This window comes from Falco punctatus (genome assembly GCF_963210335.1).
Source record: "Falco punctatus genome assembly, chromosome: 7".
In the NCBI taxonomy this organism is placed as follows: Eukaryota; Metazoa; Chordata; class Aves; order Falconiformes; family Falconidae; genus Falco; species Falco punctatus.
This window is the reverse complement of record NC_137587.1, coordinates 20,238,816-20,252,813: the sequence shown is the minus strand read 5'-3', so window position 1 is coordinate 20,252,813 and position 13,998 is coordinate 20,238,816. Positions and strand designations below refer to the sequence as shown.

Genomic DNA, 13,998 nt, shown 5'->3' with positions numbered 1-13,998 from the left:
TTTGGTGGCCTTTTCTAGGGACAATTCAGAATGGGCTGCAGGTCAGTGGATTTCCAGGCAGCAGCTTCACCACTTCACTAGTTCCTCTTCTGTGGCTCCCCTAAGCCAACTGAAAAAGGAGACACAGCAGTAATCATTGCTGGCAATGCCAAAACAATGTCTCTAGCCAGTAACAATCTCCTTTACTATTGCCAATCTGCTCCTTGAAAATACAACCAGCAGGAGCAGGCTTCACAAATGGTTTCAACAGCATCTGTTTGCTTCTAGTAGCCCCATTTTAGGGGCATTGCAGAAGCAGAGTAGAGAGAGTGTATCTGTTCTAATACACAGTATACTCGGTCTGTGCATGCATTCTGTACCCAGGCTACCTCTGAAACTTTGTACTCGCCACCCAGGCGCAACTGTTTCCATTAGAATTGCAGGAAGGGCCATGACACTGAATTCTTCCATGCAACCAGGCAAAAGTTAACAAGCCCAACGCATGCCAGACTTCAGAGGCTGGTTGTATATACCCCCCAGGAAATCCTATGACTGCATATTCAGAAGATTTTGGGGGTGAAGAATTTTCCCTACAAACAATTTTGACACAAGCAAACCTCAAATGTTTTATCAGTCAACTCCTCTTGCAAACAAGCTCTTCACTATCTAGCTAGAGAATTATACAGTATTTCAAAGACTGCCAACATCTGAATCCAGTTTGCTTAAACTAACATTCTCAAGAAGTAACATACCCAGAGCACTGGTATGTGCCTGCAGCCCTAAGCAAGCCTCCCTTTTCCCTAGCAGGGACCTTACCGAAGTTAGAAAAAGCATCTAAGCAGTAAGCACTTTTAAAGAAATTTTGCTCTACAATAACTATGGGGTTTGGTTGCATGAAAAAAAAAAAAAAAGTTTTGTTTGTGTATTAGAGGTGATCTTTACTAACCAGCACATCATGAAAAATGTAATACCACAGTCTGCCAGTCAAGACCTCAAACACACTCTGCCCCAGGTCAAAAGTATGAGATATGATAAATACAGAAGTAAACTATGCAAAATACTGGCATCTAAGACAAAGAAATTATTTGTATTGTGGGGCGGGCAATGCAACTCATCCAAATCAGAGTATCAAAAATGTTAATAGAGTACTGGGGGGAGGAGAGAGAGATACTGTCTTACTGAAATTCGGATGTAGTCTCACCAACAAAAAACAACTTCTCATTTGCCCCTGTCTGGTTAAAATTCTGCAATGACTACTCAGTCTTATTTAATAAAAACTCTAAATCTAACTTTGTTTACCTAGAATATTGCAACACAAGTACTATATTCTCAAATGATACAGTTACACATTTTAGCAAGAGGCAACATGACAGTTTTGATGAGGTTACTGAAATAATGTGGATTCTCATTGGAATCTGTATTTGTAATGAGTCTCCCTCAGTCTGATTATACTGAACTTCTGCCAAATGAATTAAAATGCTTGCTGTTAAAATGGTGGGTTTCCTTCTTTAAATAGAAAGTTGGGGTGAATAAATCAACAAAGACAGCTGCAACCTCAATGAACAATGATACCAAACGTTCTCAATAAAGATGACGGAATCTTCTTGTAGAAAAATCAGAATGAAGTTGCTCAGAAGACCCTATGTTATAGCTCATAGATTCCAAGCAGAATAGAGGAGGAAAAACAGAGCAAAACCAAAACGCACAAGAGCCTCAACAGTAGAAGAAAAGCTGCAGACTGAAGAGCCTGTCCTGTTAACCTAGATACTCCTGTTTTCAAGGGAGCACAGGACCACCAACCATCTAGCTACAGTAGTTTGGTCTAGAGACACCCAACCATGTGTGGAAGGAGAGGAAATTTTGCAGACTGAAAAAGGCAGGTTCTCCAGTTAACAGCAGCAAGCAGAGTGCATCATGCAGCTTCCAGATCATACTTCATGAAAAAACAGCCCCAGCAGCACACCTGGCTCCACACAAATACAATATTCTCACAAAGCAGTCAGGTAGACACAAAGAGCGAAGTGATACAATCATCTCTACTACTACCAGTTTCCAAGCAAATAAGATTTTACTTTTGATCTCTGGGCACATTTGTATTGTAGCAGACATTATGCATTGCCCAATCTTAATTTCCTCTTATTCCCATCCCTTTACACCTCAGGGGGACTGGTACAATGTTATTTAAGAGAAACAATTGCAGAGCAGGTCCTCTTTCTCCCAGAAGCCCCGGGACTAAGTAACCATCAAGCAAACAATCTCTAGAAAATCTGGAAATCAAACCACTAATTGGTCTATACTGAACTTATACATGTAAGATTTTTTCCAACAACTTTTAATCTGGTCAACTACTCTTCATATTGCTATCCTGTCTAAAGACTGCAATCACTTTCAGTTACACATTATGCAGTGCGGACATATTCCTAGAGAATCTACAGTTCAAATAAAATTGAAAGACAAGAAGGAAGCACAAGAAAACATGCAAAAAGAATAGAACACTCAAAACATAAGTATTTCGCTGCAGAGTCACAAATAGATTATTGGCCTCAAGGTTCAGGCAATTTTTCACACAATCAAAACAGTAATCTTGCCAAACCCTAAAAGTCATAAAAGTCCTTCAGTAAAATTACTGTTGTTTTCTATAGCACATACAGAGTAACAACATGACAGGGCAGGAAAAAAAACAAACACTGTCTGGTTTTATATATATGTACGTTACTTAAACTAGAGAAATACAGCCTAGATGAATCTATTACAGGGTAGATGCAAAGTTTATTGGAAAATGACATATAGCAATTAGCAGTGTTTAAAGGTCTCTTATTGAACAAAACGCTATAGTGTGCTTGAAGCCTGGTTTTATCCAGTAGTTAAAAGAACGTGTAATAGAAGGAATGATCATTTTCCTTGCAAAAACCAGAAAGCAGGGAGGAGATTGCAAGTACACTAGAATATAAGATTAGAATCCAAAACCATCTTGACAAGTCAGGAAAAAGAACACATTAAAAGAGGAGCAACTAGTTAAGTAACAAAGTCAGCAGATACAGATCCAGGGTTTTAATAAATGGTAAGTAAACAACATCAGGCTGTTGCAAAGAATGCAAACAGTGTACTGTGATGCATAAACAAGAGTATGTTCTGCAAGGCATGAGAATAAATCCTCCATACCTAAACATTGGTAGAGATTCATCTGGAATACCATCCAGTTTTGGGCACCTCACTTTCAAGATGATGTAAATCAGCTGAAGGGAGCCCAGAGAAGTTTACTGAGAATGAGGGTTAGAAGATGCAAGAAATTGCTAATTTATTTTCGATAAAGTCTTTCAGTAATTCAAGCCAAGGCAGGTATCAGGGAACGTGTGTGTCCTCCATTATAGCAAGCATTGTCCATGATCATAAAGCAGATCAAAACGAAATCTGTTAAAATCTCAGTCCTTTCAATTCCCTCTCCTATATGTTAATACTGGTGCCTTCCTTCTACAGAATTTTATATGTGCAATTGTGCAAAATGATAGCTTTTGGCAAAGTCACTCCCTGTAAAATGGAAAAAGCAATGTAGGGAATACTTAAAAAGAAAACCGAATTCCAGCATCATATAACTCTAAACTACCTCCTTTTCTATATTTCACCACCACATGAAAACAGGAAACATTGCTCTACTATTTCTCATTCCTTTTCCTCAGCAGTATTAAACATTTTATGAGCATAGACAGTCCAAAAGGAACACTGTGTTGGGCCATAAACTGCAGAAACATATATTCTCCAGATGCGTATAAAAAAAGTACACAGATGGCAGCAGTACTGAAGATAGTTATAATTACATTTTAACCAGTCATTTTAAACTAAACCAAAGTTGTGCCTTCCAAGAGTAATTTAACAGCCACACGAGAAGACAAAACCAACTAACTTTGCCACTGTAATGACACCTAGCAGTTGAATTAACTCCCTACTTTTTGCTTAGTTCTGCAGAGCAAGGGGATGATTGAAACAAACAATCTGCAAACAAAAACTGGGTTTATGGAGTTTTAGCAAAGAAAACTCTGGTCTTCAAGTCCCCTTTAATCATTTTAGTTTCCTAATTGAACAATAACACAAATCAACAACCATTCTGAACCACACTTTAAAAACACCAGCGTTCACATACATGTGAAATTCTGACACTTGTTTTTTAAGCAAGTTTTTGTAAGAAAAGAAAGGGTAACACTAGAATATTTAATTAAAAAACTCCAAAGTTATAAACTCAGTTCTGGGCACTAAAAATACTGCTAAGTATCACATGAGAGGAAATCTTAACATAAAATATTTTGTTTGTTTCACAAACTATTTGTTACATAAAATGATCAAGCACACTGAACAAGGTTAGGTATTCCTCTTCACAACCAAGAGTACGTTTGAAACCAAAGTTCCAATATCGCTAGCACGAACATAATTTTCTAATGCTGCTCAGCTCACCATTTAGTGAGAACATGAACACCAACTTAAATGTTGGTGCAGGGGGAATGAAACAAAAGTTAGCTTTGGAAGTAATTTTCCTGATTTAGGAAACAAATTAACTACTGTTTTCCACAGCTCAAAATAAAGTTAGGGCTATTCAGTGTTTCTCTAATCCAGACAGAATAATAAAAGTCAGCAAATTCTACAATATCTACACTATTCTAAATATTTATGCTTTTGTGGATAACAGTCACAATATGATTAGTGTTAAGACACTAGTATCTTTTCATCCTATTAAGTTCATAGCAGGACAACTCAGTTTCTTTAAGAAGTTGATGAATGATCTTAATAAAATTCTGCAGGTTCAAAAGCACTATTCTGTGTCTTCTAAGCAAAGTCACAAATTATTTTAACTTTCATGCTGCTCCCTAGAGAAATATACCAACTACATCAAAAAAAAGTACCAAAGCCACTCATCTGGAAGTTAAAAGGGGAGAGGGAGGACAAAGCAAGTAGCAGCCCCAGACTGAAAGGAGAATCACATTCTTAGGTAGACCTCAACCTTTTGCAGCAAGCAGATGGCCAGGAGTTCAGTGTGATTATGCAGAAACATAAAGAACCTTCTATTAGCAGTTTGGAAGGGTATTCAAGTTTACATACATACACAAACGCAGAATATGTTTGAAACTTGAGCGACAAGACACTTCACATAAATATCAGCAGCTCAACAGAAAAGGACCCATACTTTTCACTGAATTCTTGCCACTAGAAACTGTTTGAACAACATCTGGCCTAAATCTGGCTAGTAAAATTCTGGTAACTCAGTTCCAAAACGTTTTCTCCTGATAAGGTTAGCTCCTTATTAAAGAAACACATGTTCCGATGTGGCATAACATATATTTCTCTTTTCAGAAAACTTCAAAATGAAACCAGTTCTCTAAGTTTTGGAAGTAGGGAATTTTTCTTATTCTAGGTTTAAACAACTCACAAAGATAATTACATTACCGTTTCTGTGACACTGGTATTAAAAATACTTTTTAATAGCAAAGTATAAAAACAAAATTTGTATCTCAGCAGTTTACAGTCCAGATACAGACAAACTGACCTAGAAGTTTAATGTATCTCCATAGTTTTAGAAAAGTCAGCATGCAGCGTCTTATATACTGTAACAACAAATCAGCTATTCATTTTTTTCAACCTTTCTACATATTTATTACCAATTCAAAGGAAACTGGCATTTAAATATGTTTTCTTCATAAATCTTCCATTTAGGAATTTGCTTAGCTTTCCATAAACTATTATTTTCAAGTATCAGAACAGCAACAGCAAAGGGGCTGACAACCAACAGAATAAAACAGAAGGAAGGATGAGGCCAAACGGAAATATTAGCTTATAAAGAAAGACAAGATTAACAGTTTGAATATTCTCTTTGTCAACAGAAGCACTTCAGTCTTGACACACTTTACTGCACAAAACTGACATGATATACAATTAAATACACTTAACCAATGACAACAGAAAAGGCACAGCAGATGTCAATTAATTTGCACATATAAATTAATTTTGAGAAGAAAAAAACAAACTGATACAACATAAAACCAAATTATATTTAGCTAAACATCTGGCTTTCCAAAGTAAAAGAAAATTTTGGGTATAAAGCTTACAGAGCAGAATGCATAAGTAAGTATAAAGCACTGAAAAAAATGTGAGAACTGATTGCATAAAGAAAATTGACTATGATAGTTTTAATTGCTGTCCTATTATCAGTATTGATAAAGTGAATTTTTAGTTTTTAAACGGAGCATGTAGCATCCAAAGGGGAAAAAATATTACCTGTGGAAATTATGGGCTTTTTGACTAGTGATAACTTATTTAGCATAGGAAACAAAATCACTGCAGAATAATTACAGAGATATGTATTTCATTTGCATTGTAAATCACAAGTGAGAGATGAAAGTCTCTGCTCCTGAGCTATTTCATACTCTCAGAAAGTGCAATTTAAAAAAAAAAAAAAAGACAGATACTATTATACATTTGCTGGTAGTAATGACAACCAACATGCCAATCATAAACAACCAAGGTTCACTTTACAGATCTAAGAACACAACCCAGACAAAAGTATAAAGAACAGCCAGTGTTGTAATTTGATTAGCCTTAGGGATTTCCAAAGCAAGTTTCATCTTCAGTTTAACATTTGAAAGAAGGCTTAAAGTGGTTTGGTTTTGCAACTACCACTTTTAAACTGCTTTTCCACAGAGACATTGCACCAGCTTCACACATTTTCTCAAGCACTTACAACTAGAAGACCAGGCTTCTGTAAAAAACAATTTTTGTAAGCTAAGCAGTTAAATCTCAAGAACAATTCCAGTCATACTGGGTTTTAGTTTTAGCTCTTCACTGAAACGGAGTCATCATTTCCCTCTCAACCAGCAACAACACTAAATTACTCGTACTGAACACTCCTTACTAAAAAGTTTCCTATGAATATGGAAGAAAAGAAGAAAAAATCCAAAGTGTAGTTTCTTTTCTATTTTTTTTAAGACCACCAAGGAAGTCAGGAAGCTAGACAGGAAACATAGAAGACTGATTACTGCTGCTCAAATATGTAATCTGGTAGACAGCATCAACACATGTTGTAACAGAAACCATTGAGATACAAATGCTCTCAAATACAACACGCTCTAAACCAAACTTAATCTAAACTTTTATGTAAACAGCTTTACATATTCACTGGATTTCAAAAATAAAGGATTTTTGTTTGATTAATAGGCAAACTGTCGTCAGTTTTTAGCAGTCACTTTCGAGCTGACTGGCTAGTTTCATCCAAACCTGGCAGAAAAAAGTAGGTTTTGGTCATAGCTGTGTGCAGGGAAGGAAAAAAAAGGACACAGCTACATAATGCCCCACGAAGGAAAAAGCTTCAAGTGACTATTCAGTCATCAGTATGTCTACCAGGTGACCTGCCAAAGACCAGAAGTGATCCAAACCTTGTGCCACTCTTGTGTTGGCATCATTTAATGAATCTAGGATGGAACCAGGCTTACTGCTAACTTAGGTGGAAGAAGGGATCAAAAAAGGAAATGAGGCAACATTTTTCACTTTGAGAAACAGCTTATGTTTTACTAACTTCCATACATAAGGGGAAAAAAAAACAACCTTTGTGTCTCTCTGTACTTTACAAACAAACAAAATAAATTAAAAAACACCAAGTCAAGCAAAAATTTACAATCACACACTTTCACTTACTTCATTCAGTGGCTAAGATGGTGCCGTTCAATGGATAATGTTTAATATTTTTTCTCATCTCAAAAGATGGATTAAGGTTTCATTTACTACACATTATTTAATTTTAACACTAAGGATGGCAAGTGTTACTTTCCAACAAGCAGCTACACATTGTTCAGGGACAGTACAAGTGTTTTTCCAACCATAATGACCCTATCCTCACAGCATTCTCACACTAGCAGCTCTGTTATTCCCATTAACTGACAATAGAGGTGCCGAGAGGTTACTGAACAATGATCATCAGTTTTGAGGGAGTTAAGGTCAGCTTTTTTCCCCCGAATACTTTATACTATATAAAGCTACTTGTGTTTGAAACAGCTCCCCTTGAGTTTGGTAAAAGCTATGAATGTTAGTTACTTTCATACATCAAACTCAATATCCTGACCCCATGACCATGCAAAAAAAAACTAGAGAGTTTGTAATACCAACATAAAGAACTGTGTTAAACTCATTTGAACTCCAGCATAACATGGTAGCACAGGGTTTCCCCAAATTTAATCCTATTTGAACCCACTTCCTTTTTAGGAAAGGGGGGGTGGGGGGCGGGGGGGGTGGAGCCCATTTAAAAATACTCAGTGACAAGAAGCTATGTTTGGTAATACATTCCAATGATTACTTAGTCCAGTAACAACACACCCCTTACTTGAAGTCTGAACTTGCTTAATTCAGCTTCCAACCACAGAACTGTGATATATCTTTGTCAGCCGACAAGAAGGTTGCTTTTATCAAATACCTCTTCCTCAAGTAGGTACATTTTGACTAATGAAGAAACTCTTCACACTTCCTTAGCTAAGCTGAACAAAGCAAGCACCTTATATCTTAATTACTAAGACTGCTCTCCCCTTCTACCAGTCATTTTCAAGGTTATTCTCTGGAAGCTGGTTTTTCACCATCCTTCCTGGACTATTAACAACAGAAGTACTGCTCCAGTAACAGTTACACCTAAATAGGTAACACACAACCTCCTTTTTTCAATTTCTGTTGCTCAACTACTCAAAAGTTTTTCACCAGACATTTTAACTACAGCCAAAAGGATTGACTTCAAGTTCAACTCTTATCAGTCATCAACTCCAAATCTTTTTCAGAGTCTCAGACTGAGTCCCTCTACTTGCTGCCCAATTCAGTATTCAGTTGCACTGATTCTGCCATGAAATGTTACACGTTTTTTCATGTGTCCCGTTTATTAATGGTCTAAAACACTTTGCAACCTTACCGATGTTCTTTTAGCCCCAAATTTATATGTATGATTTAGGTTTAGATTGGATATTAGGAAAAATTTCTTCACTGAAATGGTTGTAAAGCATAGGAACAAGGCTGCCCGGGGAAGCGGTTTGAGTCGCCATCCCTGGAGGTGTTTAAAAGATGTGTAGATGTCATGCTTTGGGACATGGTTTAGTGCTAGCTTGGCAGTGCTAGCTTAACGGTTGGACTTGATGATCTTAAAGGTCTGTTCCAACTTAAAGGATTATATGATTTTCTAGGTAAGTAAAAACATCTGAAATAATTCCACCACAGTTAGTTACAATGAGAACCTTGGATGCTCTGTAACCTCCAGTAGCAGAGGTCAATGCAATGCATGCAACAGCAGACTTCATCTCCAGTATGCACCAACACCTGCAGATGCACAACACGCTCTGATGTTGTATTTTGCATGTTACTCATACACAGACTTGCCTAGAGAACCATGTTTGCAAGAACCCAAATCTCTACCCAAGGCCCACCTAGAATTCTTAACTAATAGATATTACTACAGTTTGTTTTGTAATATTTAACATAAAATTTAACAAAACTTTAAAATACTCCAGAACCAACAAAGCAATGTGTGTTAAACAGGATGGTAAATGGAAATAGTTAATTTCCATTGAATAAATTGATAAATCTGATCAATAGATGCTTTAAAAATATACAAACTTTCTATCTGTGTATTTACATGTAATTTCACAGGTCTTTATAGATTCAATATAAAAAGTAAGGTATCTCATGGCCCAATTCAAAAAGACAGAGCTGTGACCAGAGCGTAAGTTCCTGCCCAAAATCCCAGAACTCCTTACCAAAGTGTTCACAGTGAGAAACAGGGAAAGACCAGCACACCATATATCACAAAGACCTCAAAGCGAACATGTTAGCTTTAGCACAATGGGAACCTTTAAATATTCAAGCTTTATTTTCTCACTACATAAGATGAATTAGGATCAGAATCTTAGGCTACTCCATACTGTCTTAACTCTAAGACTTTTGTGAATATCAATACTGTTGTCCTTATGCTGGGCAGTAGCCTGAACTGCCTAAGGCTCCAATCCAACTCAGCTTCACCATTTTAATTAAGGTGGAGCAGGGAGCCAGGAATGTCTAAAGAAAATAGAGAGGAATAGTATCTTTCCATAAAACTTCTCCCATTTTTCAAAGGGCTGCATAATTTTTTACCAAAATATGTGAATGTACATACTTACACAAATTCTTTCCTGGCTTTTTAAAGCACTGTAAATATTATTGGGTGCACTAACTAGGACGTTATATTTTGTACCTGAACTTTAAAGACACTTACAGATGGTTTAATCTTCTCCATCACAAGTCTTTAGAAATTACATATCAGAAGGAAATCCATTCCTCTTAAGTCAGTGAGTTCCCACCTCTGACATGTATATTTCCAGTATGTTGTGATCTCAGGAGCATCTGAGGGAAAATACCTCATGAGTTTTACTCAAGTTCTTGCCAGTTTGTCTCTTACACTGGAGTGATGAGTAGGTTACCCATACTAGCAAATACTTCCTGGAGTTGAGTCTAAATGATATCTTTTGAGTAGATGTGATCCTCCGTGGATTGTATATGAAGGAACACACACACACACCCCCACATGCACGCACACCCCACACCACACACACACCCTTCTAAAGCACTATCAGTTCCACCCAGTCCCTGCACTAAATGTCCATGTCTTCCTTTATATTTTATGGACAAGTCCACAGACAAGGATTTGCTGAGCTGTTACCTTCCTTTCTGCATTAATTCACCTACATTATAAGTCACAAAAGGAATTTACAGGGTTCCAGAGCATAAGGCCTTTTGAGATTCTATAAACTTATATAGAAGGGATACAGACAGAAAAAGATCTTCACCTAGTCAGAGTACACACTAGCTAATAGTAAATATTGCATTAGGAGGGAAACATCAGTGTAAGCCTAATGGTAGCAAAATAAAATACAAAATTTAAGAAAAAAAACAGAAAACAAAGCACTGAAATACAGCTGAAGAACTCTGTAAACCATTATTTTAAGTCCTACCTAAAATTAAGAAACAAGCAAACAAACCAATCAACAAAAAGCTAAACAAAACCACAAAAACGCAACACAGAACAGTTACTGTTCCCCCATTCCCCAACAATTTTCCACCTGGTACCTGCTTGAAGATTCCTGCTGGAAGCCTTTTCCAGTTTTCATCTTCCCATCATTTTCATTCTTCTCAGATTTTATTACTTGATACTGTGAGGCAAAAACTTAAGTAAGGAGGAAGAGCTTACTGGTATTGAGAATTCCTCTGCCAAATACTTCAACACTGATGCTCCTCTAGCCAAAAAGTTACTTCTCTCTGCCAGGTTGCCTTGAAGTCTTGTGTCAAACTCCTTTCTGACAACTGAAGCAACAGAGTCAGTTACTATGAGTTTAACTTTCTTTGAAATAATTTCTTCTTCCAAAGACATAATCCTAAAAAAGAAAAAAAGTAAAAAAAAAAACCACAAAAAAACCAGTCACTGATAACATTATTTACACAATAGAACCATTTTATAACCCTGAAATTGTTTAAATAAAAGATTTACTTTAATAAGCTGAAAGTCAGCCCCTCTTTTTCCACCTCACATACCACCTACACCAACATCTACATGTATTGAAGAGATTTTGACAGTAAACTGAGGCTGCGGTGGGCCACACAACCGAAGGCAGGACCTCTCCCAAAGAGAGGTTTAGAAGAACCACTAGTTAGCAAAGCTGTGCTGGACAACCCTGAATGGCTGACAGCAAGTTAAGTGGACACTGAAACAGTGCCTTTTTGCTCACAGTAGCAGCATCCTATTGCCAACACCAGAACCTTTGGTGTCTATATATGCAGAACCTCAAATCTATTTCCGTATACCTCCAAAGACAGTACACCAAACCTAATCTGTTGATAACATGCTAGTAGCTGTTCTCTGATAAAGCTGCAGTAGAAGAACAAACTATTCTTAGAATAACTCTCCCACTAACCTAAAATGCACAACATGATGCCAAAATATAACAACTCATTTTCATTGTAAAATGCGTTCACAAATTAACATAAGGTAACAATGTGACCATACAATACTACCAACAACAGCATTCAGGCTGATGAATGTTACATGATTCCTCCCTCCCACTGCTGGAGGGGTCCCAGTCTTCCTGGAAGTAAACTGTGCTTTGAAGGAGCAAACTCCTATTTCATGGAAAACATAATTCTCATACTAGAGTCTCTCTACAACCCAAGAGAAGACCTATCATCTGAACACTCCCCTTTAAAGGCTTACAGGGATCAGGTCATATAGAAATTGGCTATTTGACATTAGAAAACATCAACTGAATTAGTCACATGCTATGAAAGGAGAAAAGGCATGTCAGTTTTCCTGTAGCAATTTTACTTTGTTGGAGATCATGCTGTTATCAACATGAAAAGCCCTTAAATAAATTGATTACTCTTCATAAATCTTTGATATAAAACAAATATCATTATAGACAATCCACTCAAAATGGTCTTTATGTTTGGGGTTTTTTTTAAACTCTGGAAAAGAATACCTCTTCAGTACACTGCCACAGGTCAGCTCTCGATACAGGTGAATGCTACGTGTCATGCAGAACAGCTTTTCATCTGAGTCAAAGTAAGTAGGGAATCTGTTTCCTGCTATCTCAATCAACCTATCAAAAAAAAAAAAACACACAACAGAAAGCATAACACTGCAAATGGAATAATGTGGGATAATAAGGCCTCAAGTATTCACAAACAAAACTCTGAACGATAAGCAGATACCAAGTTATACTGGAAATCTTCTTCAAAGGGTAAACATACTTTAGCAGTTAGACTGAAATACTGGAAAGTCAGAACAGTTACATTCTCTTCCCAGTGATGCTAGAGTCAGCAGTACACATGAGCCTGTACTGTATGCAAAGAAACCACCTATCTCCTGTAGAAAGAAACTGCAAGTTTATAGTTACTCAATGCAAAGTTCTTCAAGTTTTGTACAACAGGTTCCACTGAATGGCCAAACATTCTCCTATTTTAGTTATATCTAAATATAGTTTTCATTAAAACAAATGTACTCTCCAACTCAAACCATCTTTACTTCCGCCTTTATCTTGCAGTGAAATCATAAAGTGGACCTTGTGTCACCACAGAAATTTAACAAGCTGATAAACAGAAGATCCATTACAAGATCCAACCAATGTGGAAGCAGGACTGCAAAGAACAGAGCCTAGTATAAGTACTTGCAGTTGAACAAGTACAAGCAGTTCATGCATGGAAAGTATGCCTGCTAAAGTGAAAATCTTTTCACAAATAATTTCTCCTTAAAGCAAGAACAAGGTCATTTGGATGGGAGGCTTTTTCACTGAAACAATTTCCGTTGTGCCAGTTACCTCTTTGTAAAAAGGGTTTATAAAATATTAAGAAAACATACTTCCTAGAACACAGAAAAAAAAAAAAAAAGAAAAAAGAAAAAACAGCACTGTGTCACAAAATGACTGAGGCTCCAGCTGCCAAGCTGCTACAATTGAACATCCATCCAGTCAGATAGCACGGATACAATTGGCATGACTTAATATAATGAAATGACTAAGCAGTTTAACTGGCTGCTTCAGCGATAGAACTGAATGTGGGATTCTATGATTAAATGTTCTCCATTACCTTATTTAGCAAATTCATGACCCTTCAAATTACAGTTGTTAAGCATACGACTGTTTATTATCAGAATAGACTAAGGAACTATATCAGATAACTGGTGATAACACCAAAAGAAGTCAAAGGAAGTTGGCTATTTATTATTTGTTGTCTAAATACTTTTATATCCAGAAACTACACTTTGCAAAAAACCTCTCACACAGATGTAAAACTAAACAGTTTACTGATAAGAGGCCACCATTTTCAGTTACACGAGATTTTATATATAAAATCGTTGAGGACACTAAATGGTATAATGGCATAAGTTTTAGAAATGCTGCCTGCCTGCAAACTCTTTGAAAATCAGTGGGAAGAACTTCCATCCCTCTGAATACAAGGCAACTTTATCTAGGTCCTTAAATAGATGAT

At 36.8% G+C, this 13,998-nt stretch overlaps 1 protein-coding gene across 14 annotated transcripts in view; it reads right to left on the bottom strand.

Annotated features, from left to right (window-relative positions):
- The window catches only part of RAD51B (RAD51 paralog B), a 431,140-nt gene that overhangs the window by 398,684 nt on the left and 18,458 nt on the right, over positions 1 to 13,998 (bottom strand). For all 14 annotated transcript variants that reach the window (XR_013929636.1, XR_013929637.1, XR_013929638.1 and 11 more), the window contains 2 exons: positions 12,492 to 12,611; positions 11,210 to 11,393 (listed from right to left, as the gene is read on the bottom strand). Coding sequence is in view for 10 of the 14 variants with exons in the window: in XM_080396524.1 (XP_080252650.1) it covers positions 11,210 to 11,393; positions 12,492 to 12,611 (304 nt within the window). In the remaining 4 variants the exon portion in view is untranslated. The remainder of the gene's footprint in view (positions 1 to 11,209; positions 11,394 to 12,491; positions 12,612 to 13,998) is intronic.